Genomic DNA, 26,204 nt, shown 5'->3' with positions numbered 1-26,204 from the left:
CATATACATTAATGTATATAAGTCCATCCTTCGTCCTATAGACCCCTATACAAATGGAAACAATCGCAGCGTGAGCCCAGCCAATAGGCTTCAACTTTGTGTTTTTGAGACTGTCAATCAAAGTCAATCAGAGTTTTATAGACTGCCAAAAGTTAAAACAGATCACGGAAGAACAATGTCTGCATTTTATAGTCAGTATTCTACATCAGGAGAGCAGTGACATGAGACTAGCTCACCGTTGTTGCACCAGTTGTTAATGGCGTATATGCAAACACCACCGCCCTCATCTCCCGTCTTGCATTTAAATCCAGCTTCAGGTTGTCCAGTTTGCTCTCCAGGGAGCGGACATTAGAACACAGGATGGAAGGAAGTGGTGTTCTCTGAGGATTAGCTTTTAGCTTGGTTGCTAGCCCCGCTCCTGCTTCTGATCACACCGCTCCACTGGCACGAAGCTCCGCTGCTCCACAGGTCGCTGGATGTAGCCGGCGTAGCAAGCCCAGGATCGAGGTCCAGAGTCGTTGCATCTAACGGACTATAACTGTTTGATTTGCCTGAATCTAGGATTGACTAGTGGTCGTATACTATTTTAGAGTAACTACGCTGCAGGTTTACTGTGAAATGATTAGAACTGACTGAGTTATTTACCGATATATCCGTTGCTAACGCGAGTCAGCAGCCAAAGCCGACCTCCAAACTTCTAGAAGATTTAAGGTCTTCCGCTGTGTATGGGCTTGGTGAAATCCAGGGTAGTTGATGATATCAGGATACACAATAGTCCAGATTTTTGCCTCGTAGATTCTGGTTTAGCTTTGGTAGCCACAAGCTTTTCTCTGATAACTTGAGATTGTTCTCCCTGATTTGTGATGATTTTTGGCAATCTATAAAATTTTAAATGTGTCTCACTGTTTGACTGATTGGTACAGCCAAAAACACGGCAATTGTGCACTATTTCATCTCGAAATTTGGGATTTTCTTTTCTGCGTGCTGTTTGTAGACTTGCTGCTTTATTTCCAAAAAGGAGACTTCCAGGTTGATGACACAGTTGATGATGTGCTGTGAAAACCCTCTATAAAACCTGAGTGAGCACCATGCAGTCACCTGAAAGTTCTCCTAAAGAAGAAGAATGAGGCAGCGAGACCTGAAGGCAGAGTTGGGGTCAATTATAATTGTAATTGCGTAATTGATAATTAATTACAGTTAAGATGTAAATGATTAAATTGTAATTGAATTTGGATAACTGACTTTTTAATTGTAATTATCATGGAAATTATATAATTTTACAATTTAATTAAACACAAAACTAAGGATCCATATGTTACAGTTCTATGGCTTACACATACACAACATTATATGTCAACAATCTCGACATTTCAACTTTATTCTTGATTTCCCCAAAATAATTTCAAAATTGGCCCTTACAAGCTTCCGTAACTTTTCGATAAAAAAAAAAAAGTGTTCAAATGCAATGTATTTATTTTTTTTATTCACTTTTTTAAATTGATTTTTATTGGGGGGGTTGAACTAAACTTTTAAATTTTTGAATGAAGCGATTTTTTTTTTATAATAAAGACACAAATCTACCTCCATAGTGTCCCGTTGTAAAGTAGATCTTATCGTGTCCGTGGCGGAGGTGCGAGCGCCCCTCATGGCGGTGCTGAGACTGTGCTGCGTCAGGAGGCGGAGGCACACACACGCACGCGCGCACACACAAAGGAAGGTATCTAAATGCTTGTGTGTTTCACTGCGGCGCATACGCGTCTGTTAGCACCGTGGGAGGTGTGGGTGGGGACACTCCGTGTGTCCTTGGGACGGTCGCGGAGGAAGGTGTGAGGAGGTCCATCCCGCGAGAGCCTCGCGTGTCGACGGGGGTCGCCTTTAAATCACCACGTGTGTGTGTGTGTGTGTGTGTGTTGGACGTGGTACTTGTTTCTCTCTGGATCCGTTCTTCCGTCACATCTCGGCATGGATATAAATAACACCGGAGTGCGTTATACGTCATTATTAAACGGAAAAGTAACGTTGTGTTAGTGCCATAACTTCCTTATCATCATCATCATCATCATCATCATCATCATCATCATCATCATCATCCTTGAACTTTTTCCTCGGGTCATCGTCCCAGTCCAGACTGGCTGCCTTATATCTACAGAAACATAGAGACTCTGACTCTCCACTCACACTTAACAAGCACTAAAACACCTTGTACCAGACTCCATTTAAAAACCCAAACATTTAACACTCATTGCCTTTTTTTCACCCAAGATGATCCTCTGTTTGAAGCCTCATGTTCAAATGATAATCTGAGTCTTCTGATAGGCTTGGCCTGTCGGATGAAGATTCCCGTGCAAGCACAAGCTCTTCATCCTCTTCGTCATTTGTGCACCATCAGCAGCAGCATCAGCATCAACATCAGCAGCAACAACGAGAGAGCAAAGCCAGCATGAGTAAAACCTCCAAACTGTTGTCCACCAGCGCTAAGAGGTAGCAGCACTCCATCAGCTCCACTTTAACTTCTCACATTAGTTCATCACCTACACAGACTAATTCACCCCTGCATGATTTTTCCCTAAACAACATGTTTTGTGACTCAGAGCCACTGAATTAAACACTGAATTTAATGCATTCAATAAAAGATTATAACCACATAAAATTGTAAATACAAATATGTTACGGTCTTGTTATGGCTATTTCTGTTATTCCAAAGTTTGATATACATGAGTGAGAGCAAACAAATATGTAAAAATGAAAATTTATTGAACAAAAAGCACTGAAATATCCTCTTTAATAACAGTATGAATTATCAAGTCAATTAAAAAAGTAAAGTGATTATTTTTTTAAAACCAAATTGGTGAAACTAAACAAAAGTCTGATTATATTTCTTCACTGAATGAACGATAAAGTGATTGATTAAATGTTATTGTATTTAAATGTGTTGATGTTTGTTCTCACAGAATTCAGAAGGAACTGGCCGACATCACGTTGGACCCGCCGCCAAACTGCAGGTCAGTCAACGAGCGTGATTATTACGGTGTACACTGTACTTCGCTAATGGCTGTGAGAACGTAGACCGTGAACCTTGTTTTGTGTCCGTGCTGTCATTGTTTGTCTGCTTTTTGGAGAATAACGACCATATATGGGCTGTGACGCACGGGAGAGTGAGGTGTTATTTAAATCAGTGATTCTCAACTGGTGGGTCGGGACCCAAAAGTGGATCGCGGACCTGTACTGGGTGAATAAATAAATACTTAATGTCTCACATGTTGGGTTGGACTTGTCTTTTATTTTGAAAGAAATTTTTCTTTTGACAGGCCTGTCGTGAAATTCTTGTTGCACAGGCAAATATATAGATTTATTTAAAATATATATATATATATTATATGGATTAATAGTATTAAATTTGGTTGGTTAAATTCTTTAAAAAAAAAAAAGTGTGTCGCGATTTAATGACGGTGGCAAAATTGGTTGAGAACCACTGATTTAAATGATGTGGGACAGAATCTGCTCTCATGGGTAACATGAGCAGCTGTGCTCATAAAATATATTATTAACTTTTACCACTGTGTGTAACTGTTAAAGAGGAGAATTTCCTTTTTTGTGGAGGTGAAGTGATCTCACTTTACTATCGTACAATAAATGGTCCTTTATGATGCCCTGATGTTCAGTTTTTATCTTTACACCCTCACATAAATCCTTACACGTGATATTGACCTGTGTTTGGACACAAGACATCCCTAAATAATAAAATATGTGGCCCTCATTTATCAACCTTTGTGTGAAAGTGGGTGCAAATCTGAGTTCACTTTGTGTCGTAGAACAGGACCAACGTGGGACTTATGAAACATCTGACCAATCCCAGCGCACCACTGATCAGGTGTTGATAAATGCCCGGCTGAATTCGATCGTCATTAACATGTTCCACCCTCAAATATTCCGCGTTCGGAGGCCCCACCCACTGAGGTCAAACAAACATTTGCAAGGAAATAAACGTTTCTGAGATGAAAATCAACATTCTCACAGCTGAGGTGATGAAAAACAAAGATGTGCTTTTTGGTAGTGTGAAAACTGGAATTTAAGGAGCTCATTAAAAACGCTCTGTGGAAGAGAATAACGGAGGCAATGAACCGTGTTTCCGTATTGGAACAGACTCAGGTGAGGTTTTAATTAAATTCTCAATAACAGCAAATTATGGTTTAAATGAAATGTTCGTCATTCACAGCCTAAAAGCATAAATCCTGCTATTTGATAAAGCCGATTCTTTAAACGAGTCCGGCTGGCGAAAGCAAGCCCGAGCACAAATCCACACTCTCAGATTTGCCTACACAAGGTCAGACCAGACGTGAGATCTGATCATAGCATTTGATCAAAGACTGATGTTTGCGTGAATTTGGTCGAACGCACGTCATACAGTACACTCAGATCTGAACGTACGAACGGTTCGTTTTTGATTTGTTGATCTCTGAGGCCTACACTGTGTTTATCTGGTTAAAAAATGATCATCTCCAGCAGCTCAGTGCAGTTTTAATTGGTTCATTGGTGCAACGCAACAACAGCTGCTCTGTGTCATGTTGTCAAAGTTGGTTTTTTTTAAAACGAGCTCCAGAGTGGAAGTAGAAAAGGCTTTCGTCTCCGTGTAAACAGGGAAAAGACACTTTCTGTGTCACGGGCATGTTCACTGAGGCTGCAGAGCATCAGGGGTGGATTCACAAAAGGTTTAGTGGTATTAAAACGTGTGCAAATGTCGCTCCACGCGCTAATAAGGAGTATAAAACATAGGGAATCAGGACTGCATGTCTTCAGTGCATCAGAATGCGCCTTCATACCATTTAGTGCATTTCCCTCTAATGAATATGCATAGCAGGCGGATCTCCCAGGGGGAGAAAAAATAAGGGAGGAGGAAATTCAAATAAATTAATGGAGGGGACGCAATGCGATTCATGAAATCTGGAACTGTTTGCAGTGATTGTTTTAGTATGAAAATAATAGTAGAACTGAGAAGCAGATGAAGACACACACGAAGTTGACAGAAAACACAGCGTAGTTGGAAAAGGGTCGCTGTGCGCAGAGATGGATATATGGATATGACCATGGATCAATATCGCTTCAGAATCACTCCTCTAGTTTGTGTCTTTATCTCCATGTTTTAACCGTCAAAGTCTTGTGTTGTATTGATGTCAGGCCAGAATCAGATGTGTAATTTACGCATGATCACTGATGGCACAACGATGACATAGAGAGTGTGTGTGACACAGCGCTGCTCAGACCTGTGCTGGATGATGGTCAGTAGATCATCTTCAGATGTTGCAGATTGATTGACAGACTGTGTAGCTGTATTAACTCAGATCAGTGGTAGATCAATAGGACGGTTTCTGTCCTAATCTGCTTATTTTGCATGCACTGATCAGAGCAAAGTTACAGGACTGGACGGAGCACGCACATTAAATGAGGGGGAAAAATATCATTAGGTTTTAAAGTTGTTGTTTAAAAAAAAAAAAAAAAAAAAAAAACGCTTTCTAGTTATGTATTTAGTTTTCTACATTATTCAATGTTAGTGCAGCAGACAGAGAAGTCCATCTACCTCAAATGTAACTTCTTCAAATGTCAGCGTGCTTGTGCGCACTGATGTCTCCACATTAAACGAGCAAAACTCTCATTTAAATTAAATAAGGGTGGTCTGCACCAGTTCTACTCGTGCTTTAATCATTGCTACTGAATGAACAGTCAGGTGAGGTGTTTCGTTTAACGTGAGAAAGACACACATGGATGCTGAGGAGGTAAATAGAGGCAGTCCTCTGGTACATGAATTAATGACTTCTTGACTTGTTGTTTAACTGTGTGTCACATGTGTAGAAGCAGGTTGCTGCATTGTGTGTGTTATAGCAGTAAACCGTATGAACCAGTATATACCGTCTGTAGAATCACATGAAGCTGTTTGTCATGTTCAGAGTTGTATGCAGAACGAGTGGCTTGTAAAAAAAAAGCTGAGTTATTAAAGAAACTCAACTTGGATCATTCTACATGTGCAGGCCACGCCCGAATTTGAATAATGTCTGGCAGCAACCTCATGCGTATGGTGTGTTCACACCAAATGCAATTATAGTCGCTTAAATCACCCATGATGAGTCGTTTGAACATAGTCGTGCTTTTTGGTTGCTTCATCTCTCCAGTGACTTGACGAGTGGGGAATAGTATGTCACATGCTATTCATCTGCAGAGTCAGCAGCACTGAGAGGGCTGATCACTTCTTCTCCGGCTATACGTTTACAGCACTTATGGACACCTCCACTTCTACTTATGGCTTAAATGCTCAAGTGACATTGAGCATTTTTATATTAGTTTACTGTATAAGTATATTTGATTTCACTCAAAATATACTTAGGCTCTACAGACAGTGACGATCGGGGAAGTGACGTGACCTGTTGTCGTGTGAATGCGAAACGTTTTGGAAACAAAAACAGAAACAAAACATTGTGTAAACAGGGCCTAAGAGCCTTTAGTGCTAACTCTGTGCTAATTATAGACAACTTGTGATTTTCATCGTAGATGGCGAAACCCATGAGTGATTATCTGAGGAATTCAACATCTTGACACACTTCTCTCAAGGCTTCTTTAAAGTGAGAACTGATTGATGAAGCACTTTGTCATTCTTTCAAACAAATTCAAAATTAAACTAAATGAAATCTTCTTGTATCACGAATGATGGCTACTGCTGCTGTTGCTTCATTTCCTGCATGCTTTACATAACACTTGTAAGACTTATGTGTTTCTGGTCTAGAGCCTGATCTGCATACATTGCTGCCGTTGTGAAAGGAGCAGCTTGTGACCTGTACAAGGCTTTGTTCCACACTCACACTCTGTGGATTGTGGCTTCCAGCTGGAACCTTACAGCAAAGTGCTGTGAGGTAATAACAGGTCTGTTGTTGGAGCCTGGTAATGAAGTGGCTGAGGTTGTTTTCTGAACTCTGGGTCACTGTGTCTAGACCTTAAAGGCCAGCTGATTGCATAGCTCTGCACTCACAAACCCCAGGCTACGCAACTGAAACCCAAAACAAGCACTTACATGGAGCACCCGGGCCACAGGGAGGCTTTACAAGTGCTTCACTCCACTCTCTGCTTGTTTGGGAGTTTGAATCTGAACTAGTGCAGCTATAGCCCTGGACCCCCCTGTAGTGTCCCAGATTACATCCTCTGACTGAGTCCTGCTGCACATCTGCTATTGAAGAAGGCTCCAGATTTACAGCTTCCACTTTAAAATTTCCCTTTCTATTTCACGTTACACTTTTCCATTTTGTTTAATAGTTTTTCCCTGTTTAAATTACTTTACTGGGTTAAACTTCCTGAAATCACACCAAACATGCAGAATTGGGTTAATAGAGTCCACTACTGCTAATAGTTTTACATTCATATTAGTGCTTTCAAAATTAACACGTTAAAATGTTTAATTCATTAAAAAAAAGATTAACACAATTTTGTTTACTGACCCCTAACCATTGGTCGAGTGTGCAGCCAAACCCATGGACGTAGAGCAGCCCAATAACGCGATGGAATATCAGGCGGAAAGTTTCACTTGAAAAAGTTGCCTGACAGCTCGTTAGAGAAAACTAAATTCATTTGAACACTTTGCAAAGCCAAATGTAACTACCACATAAGTAACTGACCTTTCGCGGAACCCCGCCCACAAACAGTCATTGTTCAATTATACGTCCAAGCATCCGTTACTATGTAAACAAGGTCCGACATGCTCAGAGCAGACACAATGGTGAAGCAGTGTGCTCATGGCTTGTGCAAGTCGGATATCAGGTACCACAAGAGTTTGACTGGGGTCATGTTCTACTGTATCTGTTCACACAACGAGAGCGATGTCTACATTGGACTATGAAACTATAAAAACGCCTCAGTGATGTGTGTGTGTCAGTATGTGTAGTATGGGAGATGTGTATGTTTTTAACGTTATTTCATCTGCACTAATGTGTACGTTCAGCAAAATGACAATAAAGCTTGATTTGATTTGATTTTGATTAAATAAATTGAAAGATATTACAGTTCCTTGACTTACAGTAACTATACATTCACGTACCTAGTGAAGGGGGGGGGCAGTGATGACTGGGGTATACCGTTATCAGCAACTATCATATTAGCATATTACTATCAGTATTTCAGTCAACATTCAAGTCTCCCAAGTCCCAATCTATATTAACAGGCTTTGTTAGCACTTAGCAGTGTTACTTGCTGCTATCTTATTAGCCTTGGGTCACCTGTAGTTTCAGCTAGCTAGCTAATGTACAGTAACAGTTTGTTTTATTAAGATCCCCATTAGCTGTGGTAACGCTCTTATAGCTTAAGGAGGATACGAACAATATAATATAAGAAAACTTACCCAGTAGTGACTTTGGTAATGTGAGAAAGTTATTCACAGAAGTCCAGCAGTGCAGCAGCATGACTGGTCCGGTATGCTTTCGCTTTGATAGTTGTCATGTCCTCTTTGTTGTTTATTTTGATATGTTGAATAATATACCCCTCCACAGCATATTGTAACCACTTTTGCCTGCATCTGGAGGATATCATGCCAATATTGATCCAAAAAGAGTCACTAACACATTCTGGGAGATTTCTCTCAGCCATTACAGACGAGATCAACTCAGGAAAATGACGAATATCCCAAAAGTAAATAAGGGGGGCGGGGCTTTTGTGAAAGATCCATTGGCTCCATTGCAGATCATCTCAGAGCAAAACACTGACTGAGATGCTTCTACAGGACTTGCTACACCACTGCAGGAGTGAGCTCAGCTACTCAAGGGCAAATATCAAAAACCTTCAGTGCCATTTGGTGATTATTTGTGTCAGTGGATATTACAGTATATTACTGAACCTTTGTTCACGTAGCAAGTTTAAAACGTATTTTCTTATATTTATTCTCAAAGTGGTGAGCTTGCACTTTAGTATATAGGTCTGGGTTTTGTTATATTATATTGAATATAAGAAAACTTTTCTTTTTGCTGAACTTGGAAATCGAGTTCGTTCAAAGCTGAAAGAAAGTTATTAAAATGGTCTGAGTTTAAATATACTTTGTGTAATAATTGTACATTAATTCCATGATTTTTCATAATAATATCTATTACAAGCATCGGTTTTACGTAGAAAAATTGATTAATTGCAATAAATTAAAGAAAATTGTATCGATTCTAATTTTTATGCATAAAATTATTTACAAAAAACGGGATAATTACGCTAAAATCATGTGAGATTATGTCGTGTTCGCTACACTTTCCACCCTCAGCCACTCGTTTTATGGGAGGAATCCCATTGAAATTTGTGATATGATTCCATATCATTATTTGTCAAATTTTAATTAATGAGAACCGGCGAGTCACACTCGCACAAAGGTTTTGCACAAATCCTCAGCACAGCCTCATGATTGGAGGTTTAATGCTTCTGCTGTCACTAGGTAAACTCATCACCAGTTCAGCTAATACACCATCAGATAAACCAGAGCCTTTTCCCGTTAGAATGCAGTCATTAAATCTGAAGTAACACATTAAAAACACTGCATTCATTTTCAGTCACAGGATAACATGATCACTAGTCGAACTGTAACGTGTGAATACGTAAATGTTGTAAACTATCAGAGACTTGCTGGAACTGACACTTCATTCTCTGTCTTTCACTGTGTCCTCCTACGTTTTCTCATTGCTTATCTCATGTGGAGATGTTGCCCTGGAATGTCAGAAAGATTCCTGACATTCCACAGCCAGGACTCCTGAGAGCTGAGAAAAGTTGGAAACCGTGCACGGCATCTTGATTATATTCGACTGATAAGAGGTCATTAAAGCAAACGTATTTGGTAATAAGTACCGATAATGTTGTTGATTGATTCTTGCCCAACTCTTGGCATTTTAATCAAAGTTTTTCAATTTGTCGTATTTTGTTGTAAAATGCAAAAGTGACATCCCTCCAGGGTTGGGGTCAATTACATTTTTCAGTTACAATTACGTCTTCAATTATCCATGTTCAATTACAATTCAATTACGATTACAGACCAGCATTTTTCCAATTTCAATTAAATTACAGTTATTTTTTATACTTAGAAAGTCAGTTACAATTATGTTCTCAATTACTAAAGTTCAAATACAATTAATCACAATTACGGAGCCTGAAATAAATAACCTAATAAAAGTTAACCTTTCTCTTGTGTTAGCTTTCTGTTAGCATCTCTAATTCAGTTGTAAAATACACTATAAACAAATATCATCATCTAATTTATTTCCTATTTATTGGTTACCTTGTTAACCTTCCTAATCAATGAAAATATAGGTTTTAATATTAATGGTGTGGGTGTCTGAGCCTTTTCTGTGTCCGTATACCCCGAGATTAAAAAAATTAATTAAATGGTAAAATGTGCTAAAGCTTGAAACATATTTTAATAATTAGCTATTTATGTGTAGAACTGTACATGGAACTATAACATGGTTCCACAGTTTTGTGTTAAATTATATTTGACAATTTTTATATAATTTTCATGGCAATTACAATTACAAATTACAGATTTTTAAAATTACAATTACGCCATGATTGTAGTTAATTGTCAATTACGCAATTACAATTATAATTGACCCCAACACTGCTGCCCTCTATGGGTTGAAACCAGGTTATTACAATCAAATTCTGCTATTGGCTGAGAATATTTTGGTGCATTCTGATGTCACGTTGGCTCCGCCCCTTCTATAAAAACTAGTACCTGTGGACTCTGCAATCTGTGGTAAGTAGTTTGGACTGAGAGATTTGTGAATAGAGAGGAGTATTGAGTAGGGAGTTAGTATAGCATCCATAGATTGTTCTTAGTGACTGGTAGGGCTTTTACACCAAAAGCAGAGTTTTTGTTTGGAGCTATTGTTGGAGCTGGAGCTAACTTAGAGCTACTCTTGTTTAGCTGAAGAACCGGTTTGACAAGTTTCAGCCACGTCTTTGCGTCACCATATACTGTACGTCAGTAGTACGTCACTGATCACATAGCAGTTTACCCATGAACACTTGTGCAATAATGAAGCCCATGCTTTGACGTCTTAGTTGACTTTGTATGAACGCTATCATCTCCTACGTAGAGATTCAGCCAAACAACTCTTTGGAGTCACAAGAATCTGCAACAAACGTTTGGGAGAACAGGTAATTATCAAGCAAGCTCAAAAAAATGTCTCCTTTTAGTTTTTGCAGGAATGTTGATAACCCCGCCAAGCACCCGCCCACTTTGGAGATGTGCTAGTTGGGGTCAGCTTAGCTGTAGTTTTTAGCTTCGAGAGCTGGAGCTCTGTTGGTGGAATCGGAGCTAAAACACACGCTAGCTCCGATTTAGCTCCAGCTCCTCCCCAGTGGAAAAGGCCTACGAGTGTGTCTGAACTGCTCCAGTAGTCCCGCCCATAATCAAGACATTTTTTAAATCTCCATCCTTGACTCATGTCAGCCAAAACCTCAGGGCTTTGTTAATCTTTGAGGAAGTTTTTCAGTGGGGCTTTTTCATAATAATGTCATTTCTAAGGAAACAGAAAATTGCATGGAAAGTCTTGTTTCTGCTTATTTAAATTGCATTATTCTCAGTGAATTAATGACAGAGCTCATTCTTCCAGCTGTTCCAACCTCTAACGTTGGTCTACATTGATTTTTTTCTGCAATGGCTTTTACTGCTGGAGGTTATGTGTCACACCGCGTCTACACTTATTACATCTAGCTTGGTTAGATGTCACACATTGGAACCACGGGATTTAAATAATGAAAGCTGGAAGTTTGAGAATCCAGTTTCTTCCCCATAAGGCATGACATGCCACTGGTTTGATTTGTTTCTTTTGAAATATAAAGGAAAGAAAGAAAAGCTGTGAGGTCAGGCATGATCTAGAACAGAGATGGGCTACATTTATCACAGCGGGGGCCACAAAATAATGATGGTCTGATCTGAGGGTCACATGATCTACATTCAGTCAGTATTTAGAATAATGACCAATTTAAAGCATAACACACGGAACAACAAAGGTTCTTGTCTGTTTTTTGGTGTTTTGGTATTTTTCATCTTTGTATATTTTCGTTGTTTTTTTCTCCATTCATTTCTGTTTTTCTCTCTTTTATTGTTATTGTTTTGTGTAATTTTTTCTGTCATTTTATTTCTTTTGTTGAATTTAGTATATTTTTTGTTATTGTCTATTTTTCACTCATGTATTTTTCAAGTAACTTTGTGTGTTTTTGTTGTTGTTTTGTGTATTTCTCTGCTATTTTGTGTGTTTTTGTCATCGTTACTTTGTGTGCTTGAGATCACATAAAATGTTCTTGTGAGAAAAGACTTTTCTCACAGAAATAAAAATGGCTGAAACAGGATGTTTGTAAGGAGTCGAGCAAAAAACCACAGCCAGCATGCGCTTATCTGGATACGGACCAACATGTCTGTGGTATCTGAGCACTAAAGCACTACATTTATGGTGATTTCAGGGTGGTTTGTCACAGTCTAAACCATAAATGTAATTGTTCTAATATTTGGCATTATACTTTCTTTCACGTTTTTGGCTCTGTGTGCTAGAATAACTTTGATGTGAGAGGCTGTAGATTCAGTTAAAAATCCTCCCAGTGGAAATGTCAGCGCTCCTCCAACAGTGTGCTCACTGCAGGACAATAACCCCCCTTCCTGATTTAAAAGTGAAGGCTGACAGTGATAGCCAAACACATTACAGCCTCCCACAAAGCACTGGGTGGCCTTTGTGTCTCTGGTGGGGGGTGGGGTGGGTGGGGGTGCTCCGCTGTGAGCTGCTTGTGTTGTGGAGTGTGATGGATTCTCGAGGAAACGATACAGTATCTGCTGTTGGCGCAGCTGTGAGTCTGACTGAGTGTTTGTGCTGTGAGCAGTGACACGTGCACTAAAGGACCTACAGGTCAGAACCCCCTCCCTGTAGGAATGCTGTTAACACTGTCAATAAGCTGCATAATCTTATAAAACAGAAGATAATCTAACGTTTTCCTAGAAGGGTAAATCAGGACAAAAGCAGCCTGATTATCTTCTTGTTTGTACATGGCTTAACAGGAAGCTTTATACAGTATGTTTAATCATTTCTAATTATATCTTTAATCTCTTCAATGTTCAAACGTGTCATTTCTAACTGCCAGATAAAATGTCATCAAATGATGACTATACCTTGACCTTTTCCATCGTATCCATCCTGCTGCTGTTGGAGGATAAGAAGCACAGATAGAAATTGAGTGAAATAATAATAATGACTGTGGTTCACACTCCAACAAAGTTTTTATTCAACTGTAGAATACTGTAGATATTATGTTGAAGGTTAAAATGTATGTAACCAATTGATTAATAATAAATGGATCCGTTTTTCCCATTCTTACTGTTGCTGACTATTGTTCAGCCTTTTCCAACATTCCACACTACAAAATAAGTCATAAAAGTATGTATGATTTGTGCTGAGATCGGATCGGTATCGGCCGATATGCAAGGATGCAAATTGGTATCGTATTGGAAGTGAAAAAGTTGTTTCGGACATCCCTATTAATAATTCATTTTAATTTAAAAGCGCCTTTCAGGCCACCCAAGGACACTTCAGGACAATAAAAACATTGCAATACATTAAAAACAGAATAATACAAAGAAGAAGATAAAAGAACAAGAGCAATGTAAGCGCAATTATAAATGAGAATTTACAGAGAGTGGGCTGATTGGAAGAGATGGGTTTTGTGTCTGGATTAGAAGAAAGGTAAGGTACCAACACATGAAGACTGATTCAAAATACAGTACACATTAAACACGTAATGAGACTATGATTCAATCCTCATTTGTATCAATTTAAAATCTTTACGATGATATTCTGTTTCATTTCCTTTTAAAATACTGCATTATAGCAGTATTTAAAAGTATAACAGAAGTGTCTCTGATGTCGGGTGGGAGGAGTTGTAGAGTTTGGGAGCAGAGCGACGGCCTTGAAAGTGTACAGGATGATTTTGAAGATGATTGTGAACATGCTGAAGGACAGGGGACATGTGGTCAGAGGAGGGGGTTCCGGTGACAATACGGGCTGCAGAGTTCTGGACCAATTGGAGTTTATGGAGGGATTTGTGAGAGACGCTGCAAAGGAGTGAGTTACAAAAATCTATCTGAGAAGTGACGAGGCTGTGAACCAGGATGGCAGTGGAGTGAGAGAGGGGTGGAGACGGTTGATGTTGCGTAGGTGGAAATATGCAGACGGTAATGTTATTGATGTGGGAGTGAAATGATAGGGAGCTGTGGAGGATGACACCCAGGCTCTTGACCTGAGGGGAGGGGGACAAGGTGGAGCTTTGGACAGGATGGATTTGGTGCCAATGAGGAGGAGTTCTGTCTTATTGCAATGAAGTTTGAGGAAGTTGGAGGTAAACCAGTCTCAAGTCTTTAATTTCTGAAAGACAGCTGGGTGGGGGGGGGGGTATGATGATGAATGAATGCCAAATTTCTTGAAGATATTGCCAAGTGGAAGGAGATAGATGATAAAGAGAAGGGGGCCCAGGACGAGAAACTGTGAGTGATGAAAGACACAGCAAAGAAAGTGACAAATAAAGCATCAGTAACAGCTAAACACTATCATCTCTTAAGTAAACTAAATAACTCAATAAGTCCCAGAAAAACAAGTTGTGTTACATTAGATGCAGGTTGATATAATCTGATACACAACATTTGCTGATATTGGACTGACAACCTTAGTGAAAATGTTTAGATTATTTCAAAAGTTAAAATTAAACTCCAATAAACATAGTATATGTTTTAACGGGAATTTATTTTTCTGTTTTTCTTCAATAACGCATTTTGATTCTCATTAAATACGTTTAAGAATTTGTATGAAAAAAGCAGCAGATAACAGTAAGAGATTTATGGCTGCCATCCTGTAACACTTGTGGATGTGTCGTTTTTGCTTCATTTAAAAACAAAACAAAAACTAAGGAGCCGTACAGTATACAGTACATTCAAAGCACTTTAAACAAATGTTCTTGTCTTCCTTTTCTCCTGCAGATGTTCTCTAATCTGACCATTTTTGTTTTTCCAGAACATCTAAACTCTTTTCAAAAGGAGATTTCTGACTCTGCTGACTCAGCGATACTCTGTTTGATAATAGTGAGGCAATGGTTCACAGTGTTTTTTTCATGCAGGAGAATTGTGATTGTTATCATGTACAGCCTTTGTTTGGTTCCCGATCTATACATTTGTGTGTCCATGCACTTATGTTCAGATTTGCATATTTACTGATGTCCTATTATTAATGTGTGTATTTTTTAGGTTTGTGTACACCTTTTTAGTGTGTGCGTGCGTGCTCTGGAGGTTTGGATGCTCCAGAGCAGGGGCCACAAAACTGTGATTGTCTGGTTCTATGGTCACATGATCAACATTTATGTCATCATTGCATGCGTTTTTGTTGATTAGTATTTTTTCTGTCATTTTGTAAATTTTTTGTGGTTTTGTGCTAATTTTTTTGGCAATTTTGTGTATTTGTGTGTTTGTAAATCACTTTGACTGTTTTTGTCATTCTATTTATGTTTCTGGAGTCATTCTGGGCCTGTGCTATGTAGCTAGATAAGTGAAACCTGGATTTGTCTCTGTTAGCGGGTTTCACCTATCCAAACATTCTCCATCAGAGCGTTAAGCGTGCTGATTACAGCCTGGCTACGTGCACGCTCTTGTGACAGGGGTAGAGATTGAAGTGTCAGACCAATCACAAACACGTAGAAACTGTAGAGCAATATACGTTGCAATTGTGGAAAGGTTCTTTAAAAATATGAAGAATTAAAATCCATTGTAGGAGGATGAGATGAGCTATTATTAATGGGTTATATAACTAAGAATATTAATTATGATTATTAATATTACTTCAAATTTGCGGGGTGCCACTCCTTTTAACAGGAGAAATATGTCTACGTTTTTAGACTAAACTCATCAATGTGAAACCAGGGAAAAGTGAATTCTACCAGCAATATCTACACCATCATCACAGCTTTAATGAATCAGAGGAATCAAATATTATGTTTAACCTTTTATTCAAAAGTCAACAATTAACAGTCAAAATATCAATTGAAATGGGATAATTAAATCATGATAAAATGCATTTCTAGGCTAATAAAAGTGAGGATTATATGTAATAAAGTGAAATCACTATTCTAGGAGAATGCTAGTCTACTAAATATTGAATAAAATGCAGGATACATATTCGAATAATAAGATCATAAAATCAAAGAATAAAATAAAGAGAGCTCATAACAAGGAGAGGAGGACGGACAAAGGGGAGACGAACAAACATGAATGAGATGTACTGTGTGTGTAGCATGTTGTTAGTGCGTGTAAGTTTGTAGTTATGGAAATATGTATGTGATCTATTGTAGGTAAAGTTGCTGATGAGAGTTCATTCTTGTACCTTGAAGATGTCAGGGTTGGACCTGGAGGTGCTGTTTGAGCAATGCAGCAGGACGTGCCACCGTTGGTTCTGTTTCGGTTCAACAGAGTGTAGCCCCTTCAGCCGATCCGGGCCGGGCTTCCTTTCGGCTGTTACGCACGTCGCTAGATGCCGGATTCGTCCGAACCAAGCAGCTGTTGTCTCAAAAATCTAACTGTTTCAACTAAAAATAAAATGAAATAAATGAAAAGCTGGAACATGAGGGAACACGGGTGAGCATGAACGCCCGCGTCCAAAAAACTGACGTTTCTGGTTGCGCGTCTTTTTTAAAGGAAGTTTGTGGACGCCTTCTGGAGGAGGCGTCTTGGTTGATCCTTCTGAGATCATGTCGGTGATTGGTCAATGTCCCTGCTTTCAGCTTGTGGGTGTGTCTTGGGTGTGTGTGAGTGTAAGACAGAGGACAGACGACAAGGGATGATTCTAAACATAAAAGAATGCCTAATAATTAATTCCACATATTTCAAAACATCTTTTCAACATCATATCTTGAAATATCATCTATAATGAAAGAGTTTGATACCAAACATGACTGGAAAATATCCTAGAATCACTTTAGGAACTAATTAATGCATTTTACCTGTAATTACTCATAACATACATGTCAAAAATCATGTTATGCCTCCTCTTAACTATACGGTCGCAGTAAATACCTCAAACTAACTTTTGGGATGTTTTCTGGTAATTTTAAGCACTTTTAAATGATAAACACTTTAAAATAGCATTCTGTTGGTTATTGTCTTACATGAAACGAGTGTGATTGAACAGGCAATATTTGTAATTCCAATTTCTGGAGAAATCATTCCAAAACAATGTTTTCATTTGTAATTTTTCAGTCAAACACATGTTTGTTGTTCTCATTTCTAACTTTTCAAACATAATACCATTTCTTTGTTCTCCTTTCTTCACTAGGAGACATCTCAGTGAAGGTCTGGTAAGCGTCCTCCTGTGACATCTCACCACAGGGGGTCAAAGGGCACACACCCAACACAGCATAACGTGGATGGCTGTTCATCATAGGAATGGGATCCACACAAGGTTCCTGCTGCTTAACAGAAGGTTTTCCTTGCCGCCATAATGAATTCATGTTGGGTGTGGGATACATATGTATGTGTATATACGTATATATGCATATGTGTGTATCCATAAAATGAAGAGTTCGTCCTTAAGACTGCTCTACTGTAAAGTGTCTTGAGATACCATTGGTTATGATTTGACGCTATACAAATAAAGATTGATTGATTGATTGATTGATTGATTGATTGGGCCCGTTCTTTGAACTTATAGCATCCCACAGTATCTGTTTTAAAAAGGGGGAGAAGAGGGATGTTCTTCTTTTGATCATAAATGTCGCAGGGAGGTAATATAAGGGAAAACTGTCCTTGGATTCTCCGGTCCTTTTGTTTGGCCGGAAGGGGAGTCGTAAAAGACGGGTTCATACTGAGTACTTCACATAGCTGGTTCAGTCTTAGCGGCTCCGGTATGGAGTTCAAAGACCACATAGTGGGGTTAGTCCTGCATCTCAGAGTTACGGGGGCAGTTGTGTGTAAACAGTTCGATGATAACACAAAAACAGGCTCCTTGGTTAATTCCTGCTAGCAAAGGGGGAGGCTTTACGCTTGAGGTGCTTTTGTTTCCTACACCATAATTCAGACCAGCTGTTGCTACAGAAACTAAGGAGCACAGTCAGAAAGCTGCTGACACTGTTAATGCATAAAAGCGTGAGATTATCCAATATTAATCTATAGGATGATAAACGGACAGACCTCTGATCAGTTTGACTTTATTACAGCACAGACGTGTTTCTATTCAGGTAGACCTCCTCAATTTATCACACACACACTGGGATGAGAGTGCATTGTTTACCTAGTGTGTTCTTACTGATGCTGTCAGTGTCACTGTAGCCACACATACAGTGTGTGTGTGTGTGTGTGTGTGTGTGTGTGTGTGTGTGTGTGTGTGTGTGTGTGTGTGTGTGTGTGTGTGTGTGTGTGTGTGTGTGTGTGTGTGTGTGTGTGTGTGTGTGTGTGTGTGTGTGTGTGTGTGTGTGTGTGTGTGTGTCATTCCTGGGTAGAATGCTGAAGGAGGGGCCTGGAAGTCAGTGATCTCCATTCATCTACAGCTGACTGTAGATCAGTCCATCAGATGTAAATCTATATTTTTGCTAAAGGATCATTTAATGAAAAGATTTCATTTATCCATTAATAATCTTTCTTTCCTAAACGCAGCCGTCTGATCTGAATAAATGTGAATAAATCCATGCAGATGTTCTATAGTGATAGAACTAATCTGTGTGTCTTCCCACAGTGCTGGGCCTAAAGGAGACAACGTCTACGAGTGGAGGTCCACCATCTTGGGCCCCCCAGGCTCTGTGTATCAGGGGGGCGTGTTCTTCCTGGACATCGCCTTCACTCCTGACTACCCCTTCAAACCACTCAAGGTGAGTCACCGTCTGCACTGCAGTCTTCACCTCCACCACCAGAGGGCGCCTCCAGCCCATTAATCCTCTACTCACACAATGAGGAAGACTCCCACAGATCATCAAACAATCCTGATCCACTTCCACCACGACAACAATCACTGCAGCAACTGCTTTTATTCTCACTCTGTTCGTCTTATTACTGAATCCTTTATTGAAACTTGTAAATATTTCAAATAGTTACATGTGTTATGTTTAATATCCTGCCCTGCTCATGTCAATAACAAGTCCCCCCCCCAAAAAAAGTTACGTTTACACTCGCATTTAGTGCGTGTACTATCGTGTTACATTTGTCAAAAGTCTAGCGTGCAGTTGTACACATAAGTGGTTTACTCACGTGTACAACAGTGTTTTAAACATGTACAAATAACAGGCGCTTTGGTGCTGCTTTATGCTCACGCACTCTCTCTGCTCGCTCCGAGAGAAATTTAATGAAAAACTGACTTTTAACATTAAGGTGTGGGCCACCGTCGACCCTGGAACAACCCTCCTTTCTGATTGGTCTCCAGGTTGTTCTAATCTACTTTCACTTCAACAGAGTCACCACATCTGGCTCCAATCCAACATATTCACACTGTAATGCTGTAATAATGCTGTAAAAATGCTGTAAAGCTTATGGGAAGCGACCGTGGCTCGTAGAGGAGTCGTCTTCTGGTTGAGAGATTGAGGGTTCGATCCCAGTCTATACCTGTTTATGCGTCGAAGTGTCCTTGGGCAAGACACTGAACCCTAAGTTGCTCCCAGTGGTTGACCAGCGCCTTGCATGTCAGCTCAGTCCCATTGGTGTGTGAATGAGTTGATATTGTAAAGTGCTTTTTGACTACTTCAGTGTAGTCATAAAATCGCTCTATAAATTAAGTCCTTTTTACCATTTATGTATCCTGTTGTTAAGCTTTGTAATTTAAACCTGCTGGGAAGTGTTCCCTCCCCCTTCATCCCTGTTACGCACTGTGGGTGGAGCAACCCTGAAATGTGGGTGTTCCCATTCAAATTTGACTTTACACTCATTCTTCGGTGTGCATAAGTCCTTTTCTTCTTACGCGCTTCTAACCCTAGAATAAGGTGAAATGTTATATTGCACTAGAAATATGGACTTAGTTACATTTAAAGCCACATGGACTCGTACGTCAGCAGGCAGCAGCTGTGATCACTCAGCTCACACATATTTTAATGAGGCTCAGCTCAGGTCACTTTAAAGAATTTATATTTAAAACTGCGTATTGTGGAAGTTAATAGTTCTGTTTCACTGTAAACATCCTTTGTATTAAAGCAGGACGCTCTGAGGCCACGTTATTTCCTCATATCTACAGCACATCTAACTCAGTCACACTTTACAGAGATGATGATGATGATCAAGGAGAGAGATTTTAACTGTGACTAGAAGAATGCAGCCGTTCCTCAGTCACACTGCAATAATCTGATCAATAATCTGATCAAATCAACTTGTTACGTTGTTTATTAATGAAGCCTTTTCAAATTAAAAGTGAACTTTATCATTTTCACGTATTTCAATGACATTTATAAGCAGAAAAACTCCATGCTCCGTGATTTCTAGACAGCCCCAAAAAATGACATCACTGCCTCTTTTCCTTCAGCCCGCCTTCATTCACAGACTATGCGGTTTTGCTCTACTTACGCGCGGTGGGCGTGTCAGGAGCCTGGGCTGGAGAATACGCATAGGAGAGAAGTGCGTAACTGCAGACACGCAAAAAAATGCTTAAGTCCAGACGGGAGAATAGAGCCTAAATGTATTGTGGGCACATTGTGATGCGCTGAACTGTCCTGATTCCCTGTGGTTTCTACCCGTTATCAGTGCATGGAGTGACCTTTGCACATGTTTTAATACCCCTGAACTATTAGTGAATCCGCCCTAGACTGACAAAGACCACTCTTGTTTCGGGGAGTAAGGGGGAGGAAGCTTCCACAGCCCTGAGCAGTGTGCTACCGGTCTGGGTTGGAGTCCGTTGCTACCATCACACTGCTGGTCTGGGAGGAGGCTGCCATAGCCTGCCCCTCACTTTGACTGCCTACACTTTTTTCCACAAGGGTTCTTGTAACCATGGACACTCTTAGGGATCTCAACTCCGGATCCTTTTAATGAACTTTCACCGTCGATTCCTGGATGTTTTTATTTTGAACTGCTGGGGTCCCTCATTGACTCAATGAATTGATAAACTGAATACTGCAGTCTGTGAATATTGTTTGGGTTATCATTATGAACTTTTTCTTCTTTTGGTTTTGTAAATACTTTTGTTAATCACTATATTACAAGGTACCGTCACCATTTATGCCTCTGTCTATTGATTACCTACACCAGCTCCAGAAGCCGAGCCAAGTTATTGATTTTAGCCAATAGTATTACAACTGCTTTATAAATTAGCACCAGGCTCGTGTTACATACAGAATGACCTAAAGCAATGACCTAAAGCAGGAGACAGTGGGTGTTTAGGTGACCAATAAGAACGGAGGGGTGTTTACGGGTCAGAACAGCATCTGCGCTCGCCAGTTATTTGTGCGCATGTGAAACACTGTTGAGCGCGAGTAGTTTTCGTTTGCCCATGATTGTGTAAAACCTGACTTTTGATATAAATGTGACGCCAGAGTGCACGTAGCTATCAAGCATTGCTCACTTGTCGTTAGGGACCTTTGGTCTGTCTCCATAGGTGGCGCTGTTTAATATTAGTAAGGTTGTTTACATGCTTTTAAACATCCAGTTCACTATTGGATTAAAGCATTTCTTTGGTTTTCTTAATTTAAACACACTGACTGTCTGCGGAGCCACAAAGGAAATGTCTCATGTCATGAGCATCAAGTATGAGGTGTCCTGGTGGCCTTAGTGGTTAAAGACAGTGGGCTTTTTATTGGAGGGTTGCCGATATTTTTTAGTCTTATTTTGAAATCTAACACTGACCGCATCCCCACCAGATTGTTCCTTCTTATTTTCTTGTGGCTAAATGATTAACTCTGTCAGGAGAACTTACCTGTTGGTTAGGGCACCATCAGCTGCTGATCCTCAGAGGTAGTGGAGCATCATCCTGTTAATGTACAGATCACTAGCCATATTTTTGCACTTCCAACATGCTGTAGACCATCTGAACTCTGTTGCCTCATATTACCTTCCGCCAGGTTATTTCCGAAACGTGGTTGGGAGGCCTGGTAAATTACTGAGTTCAAGTTTCTACTCAGCCATGGCTCGTTTCTGTTTGTAACAACAGCTCTGTCCGTTAAGCTAATTCTGCATGCTAAGTGGGTGCAGGGAGGCACACAATTAGTAGTTGCTGAGAAAGCTGATATTTATTCTACACTTCCCACAATGTAAACAGACCTGTTGCGCTTCTACCTCCCACAATGCACCATTTCTTTAAAGCGACAGGCCAGGCTGATCAACGAAAGGAGTCATATACTGACCAATATGTCAGCTCTTCATAATTTATGCCCCAAGGTATAAAATTGTTCTAAAAAGTCATTTTAATGTTTGTTTTTTTGTTATTGTTTTTTTAAATAAAAAGGTGCACGTTTTGTTTATTGGTAATACATTAAACACATTTTTGTTATATACATTTCCACTACAGGTACCTTTTAAATGCATTGACTCCGGTGTGGAGACGAGGCATGACTGTCTGTGCTGTTGTTGTGTTGTTCAGGTGACGTTCCGTACCAGGATCTACCACTGTAACATCAACAGTCAGGGTGTCATCTGTCTGGACATCCTGAAGGACAACTGGAGCCCCGCCCTCACCATCTCCAAGGTCCTGCTGTCCATCTGCTCCCTGCTCACTGACTGCAACCCTGGTGAGAGCTGCAACCTCCTCGCTAATGCTAATGCAGCACACTCCACATACACCAACCTAAATCTATGGAAAGACCTTTGTGTAACCGGTCGAGACGCTGTGTTGTGTTTAGAGATGTTTTATTCTGACTGCAGCAGGAACACACACACAAATCCTCCAGTCAGTTTTCCCCGTAAACAAAACAAATGACATAAACATGTGTTACAATACATTGGAAGCACTTTAGAACAGGTTTAATTCAGCCAACTAACTTGGAAACATAACTAATAATGATATTTTTATCTGGACAGCAGAGCCGCTTACTTCTCACATGGAGATTGTTAACAAAAGGGAAGAGGTAAGGGCGTGGGAAAACAAGACATAGGCCGAAGTGCTACATTAAAAACTGAACGTGGGGATACACACATAAATGAAGGTTCCACATACTGATTTGGAGGTCCAACTGGTCAGGTATGAACTAAGAAAATAAACTTAAGATGACAGAATTTGTGTAATTATAACAAAATATTTTACATGCATACATAATTGACACTGTTACATTTGGAATGATGATAAAAGTGACTTAAATGTAAAGCTTCAGTGATCAATTTATTTTCTACATAAATGTAATGATTATGATGTTTTGCTAGTTAACATTAGCTGAATTTTCTCACATCTTGTTCAAGCCTCACCTTGGTTTGTGCTGCAGGTGATAAAATCAGCTGGAGTTACATGATCTAAACCAGTGGTCTCCAACCACCAGTCCGTGGACCATTTGGTGCCGGGCTGCAAAGAAAAAATCTGATATAATTTTTTTTGTCTGTTACGGTACCGGTCATTTTATTTTGAACAAGAGCACAAATTTCCACCAAGCGCTGATTCCAAATACTCAGTTATCTGATCAATGGTCCTGATCATGGTACCAGGATCGATCACACACGCAATGTGGATTCGATCTGGATTAAACTTGGTGGAGTAACTGAAGAACCAACCTCACATAACTGAGGCAAATTTCATAAAGATTTAGTCACTTACAAACAGAGATATGAAGTTTTGAAATGTCACTAATGTTCAGAGATTTGGATTTTAAAACTGATCCAGAATCACGATATTGATCCAGACTTTCACTGAGGTGAAAATCTGAGCTTCTTGGTGGACAAATGTAAAATGTTTAAGTTTCCATTCATAAGATTGTTTTGAATCACAAACGTCTGACTTGATCTCCAGAAAACCATTGCATTGTGGGATTGGGAATCCCATAAAAGATTCCAAAGAAAAGCTTCCTGACAGATTCAAGGCTAGGCTGAATCTAGTAGAAGAAGAATCTATTATTTGTCAGTTTCACTGACGCTACCTTTCTGATCTGAGGATAGATTACGATGTTCGAAGTTACATTTCTGATATTTACGGCGATTTCTTGTGTTTCTTCGCTAGACAACGAGGACTCGTGCTCATTTTTCTTCTTCTTTGTTTTTGGTCTTCCTGTGATTTGACGTGATTCCTGTGATTTGACGTCACTTAAACGTATTTGTGTGTGTCACGGCAAATTTGCGGTTGACCTCATTTGGAGACATGATTTATTGCTCTGGTTGAGTGATGGAGTCCAGGCGAGGCATTGATGATTTTATAAAAAAGGTTTATTATAAAACTAAATAAAAAGAGTACAAAGATGGACAAAATTAGTGACCGCCCCGGACGGACGTCCGATGATCGAGTGGCCCACAGTTCTAACTCATCACGTATATTCCCCCTCAGTCCCCCTCCCTCCTCACCCCAGGAGATAAAGAGGACAGAGGAGGTGAAGAAGAGGGTGAAAAGAGACAGTTTCTTCTTTAGTTCAAAACAACCAGTTCTCTGGTATCTCCTGATTGTCGTGAGTGTTGGAGGTGTGTGCGTGTATGAATGGGTGTGTATGTGTGACTATGTGAGTGTGTGTAGGCATGTGAGTGTGTGATGCCTCTGTGTCTGAGGGATAAGATGTGTTTTGGGAAGCTGACCTCGAGAAGAGAGCAGAAAACATGAGACAGCAGAAATGAAAAGTCTCAACTTAAAGCCTTAAAAAGAATAAGGTCTATGAGTAAATATGTTAATAAACATAACTTGCAATTTTTGCCCTGACATGTGTTTCCGTGGAAAGACACAAAACCAACATCCGTCATTGTTTTGGCACAATTTTCAATCTGGAAAAACTAGAGCTGGGACTTTAGCTCCTTAATTGTGATTAATTATTTACAAAAAAATCAACGCAGTTATTTGCTCAGTCCATGAGTGACAAATTAACAAAGTCAGTGATAAATGATTGTAGTGGACAGTCGACCACTCTCTGTGGTAGAGGATGTGGGCGGGGCTAGAAGCGCTGCTACAGATAGCATCGTCTGACCCAACTTATCAACTGTTATGTAGAAAAACTATTTTAAACTAAATTAATCACCTTCATCAGTTGCTCTGTTTATTTCATGATATCCACAGATTCTAACTATTTTACATTGTTCAGTTTACACTTCTCTGGAATGTTTTGTAATAAGTGCTATTTTTTATTTTAACACAAAAACATATATTTTTATAAAAATTGCTGACAATCCAGAAAAGCATGAATATACTGTAGCTTAGTTAAATTTAAGTTTGTGCTTTATGAACAATGCAATCATAATGTTATTTATTCATATCACACATTTTGTTAGCACTCAGTGATGGAAATAATAAATACTATTTTGTTGTTTGTTTTCATTGATTTGCTCATTTACCAAAATCCATTTAAACTGGAAAAAGTTGCTTCTCGTGTCAAATATTGTTATGAGATTACTTTAGATGAATTTATATTTATTTATTTCAAAGTCTCTAATGAATTAAATTAATTATTTTAATTAAATCCACCACTAGTGAAAACAGCAGAAATGTCTCTTTGTGTCACACTGGCATTAACTTCTGGATGAAATACAGATAGTTTTAAATATTTGGGATCATTTCCAGTCGAGATGCACAATATTGGATGTTTGACAGATATGTTGATATTCTATAAATCATTTTGCTGATATCACTAATTTTGCATCACTAATCCTAGCAATTTTAGAGCTTTATAATGACATGTTATGATTGCAGTAAGTTTATTACTATTAAGTAATAAAAAACCACACAGGATGTTCTGACGTGTTGTTTGATGTTCCAGCTGATCCTCTGGTTGGAAGCATCGCCACACAGAGCTGAACATGACAGGATAGCCAAACAGTGGACCAAACGCTACGCCACGTAATCACCACCTGAACAACATGGAGGGACGACCGGACTAATGTGTGTAAGGGGGTGGGCGGGGCTAATCTTTGGGCGAGAGGGTTTATCTAAGACGTCACGTTTTATCTCATTTGTTGTTGGCTGTATTTTGACTTACTAATCTCCAGGCCGACTTGTAGTCCCAACAGGACTCTGATCAATGCTAATACCTGCTATGCTAGCATGAGTCGTCAGGATCCGCTGTTCTTTCTATGTTTTCTGTTGTGTTTTTTCCCATTA

The 26,204-nt window shown here is 39.6% G+C and overlaps 1 protein-coding gene across 1 annotated transcript; it reads left to right on the top strand.

The window, feature by feature from the left end:
- The first annotated feature begins 1,734 nt into the window (after window positions 1-1,734).
- Window positions 1,735-26,092, top strand: LOC114471920 (ubiquitin-conjugating enzyme E2 E1-like). The gene is given in 6 exon segments (XM_028460908.1): window positions 1,735-2,481; window positions 2,952-3,002; window positions 18,756-18,888; window positions 22,572-22,719; window positions 25,864-25,891; window positions 25,893-26,092. Coding segments are annotated over 6 exon segments (456 nt in total). The 5' UTR covers window positions 1,735-2,440; the 3' UTR covers window positions 25,948-26,092.
- The last annotated feature ends 112 nt before the right edge of the window (window positions 26,093-26,204 follow it).

This window comes from Gouania willdenowi, chromosome 11 (genome assembly GCF_900634775.1).
Source record: "Gouania willdenowi chromosome 11, fGouWil2.1, whole genome shotgun sequence".
Classification (NCBI taxonomy): Eukaryota; Metazoa; Chordata; class Actinopteri; order Blenniiformes; family Gobiesocidae; genus Gouania; species Gouania willdenowi.
The sequence above is the reverse complement of the archived record's forward strand: the minus strand, read 5'-3'. Positions and strand labels throughout refer to the sequence as shown.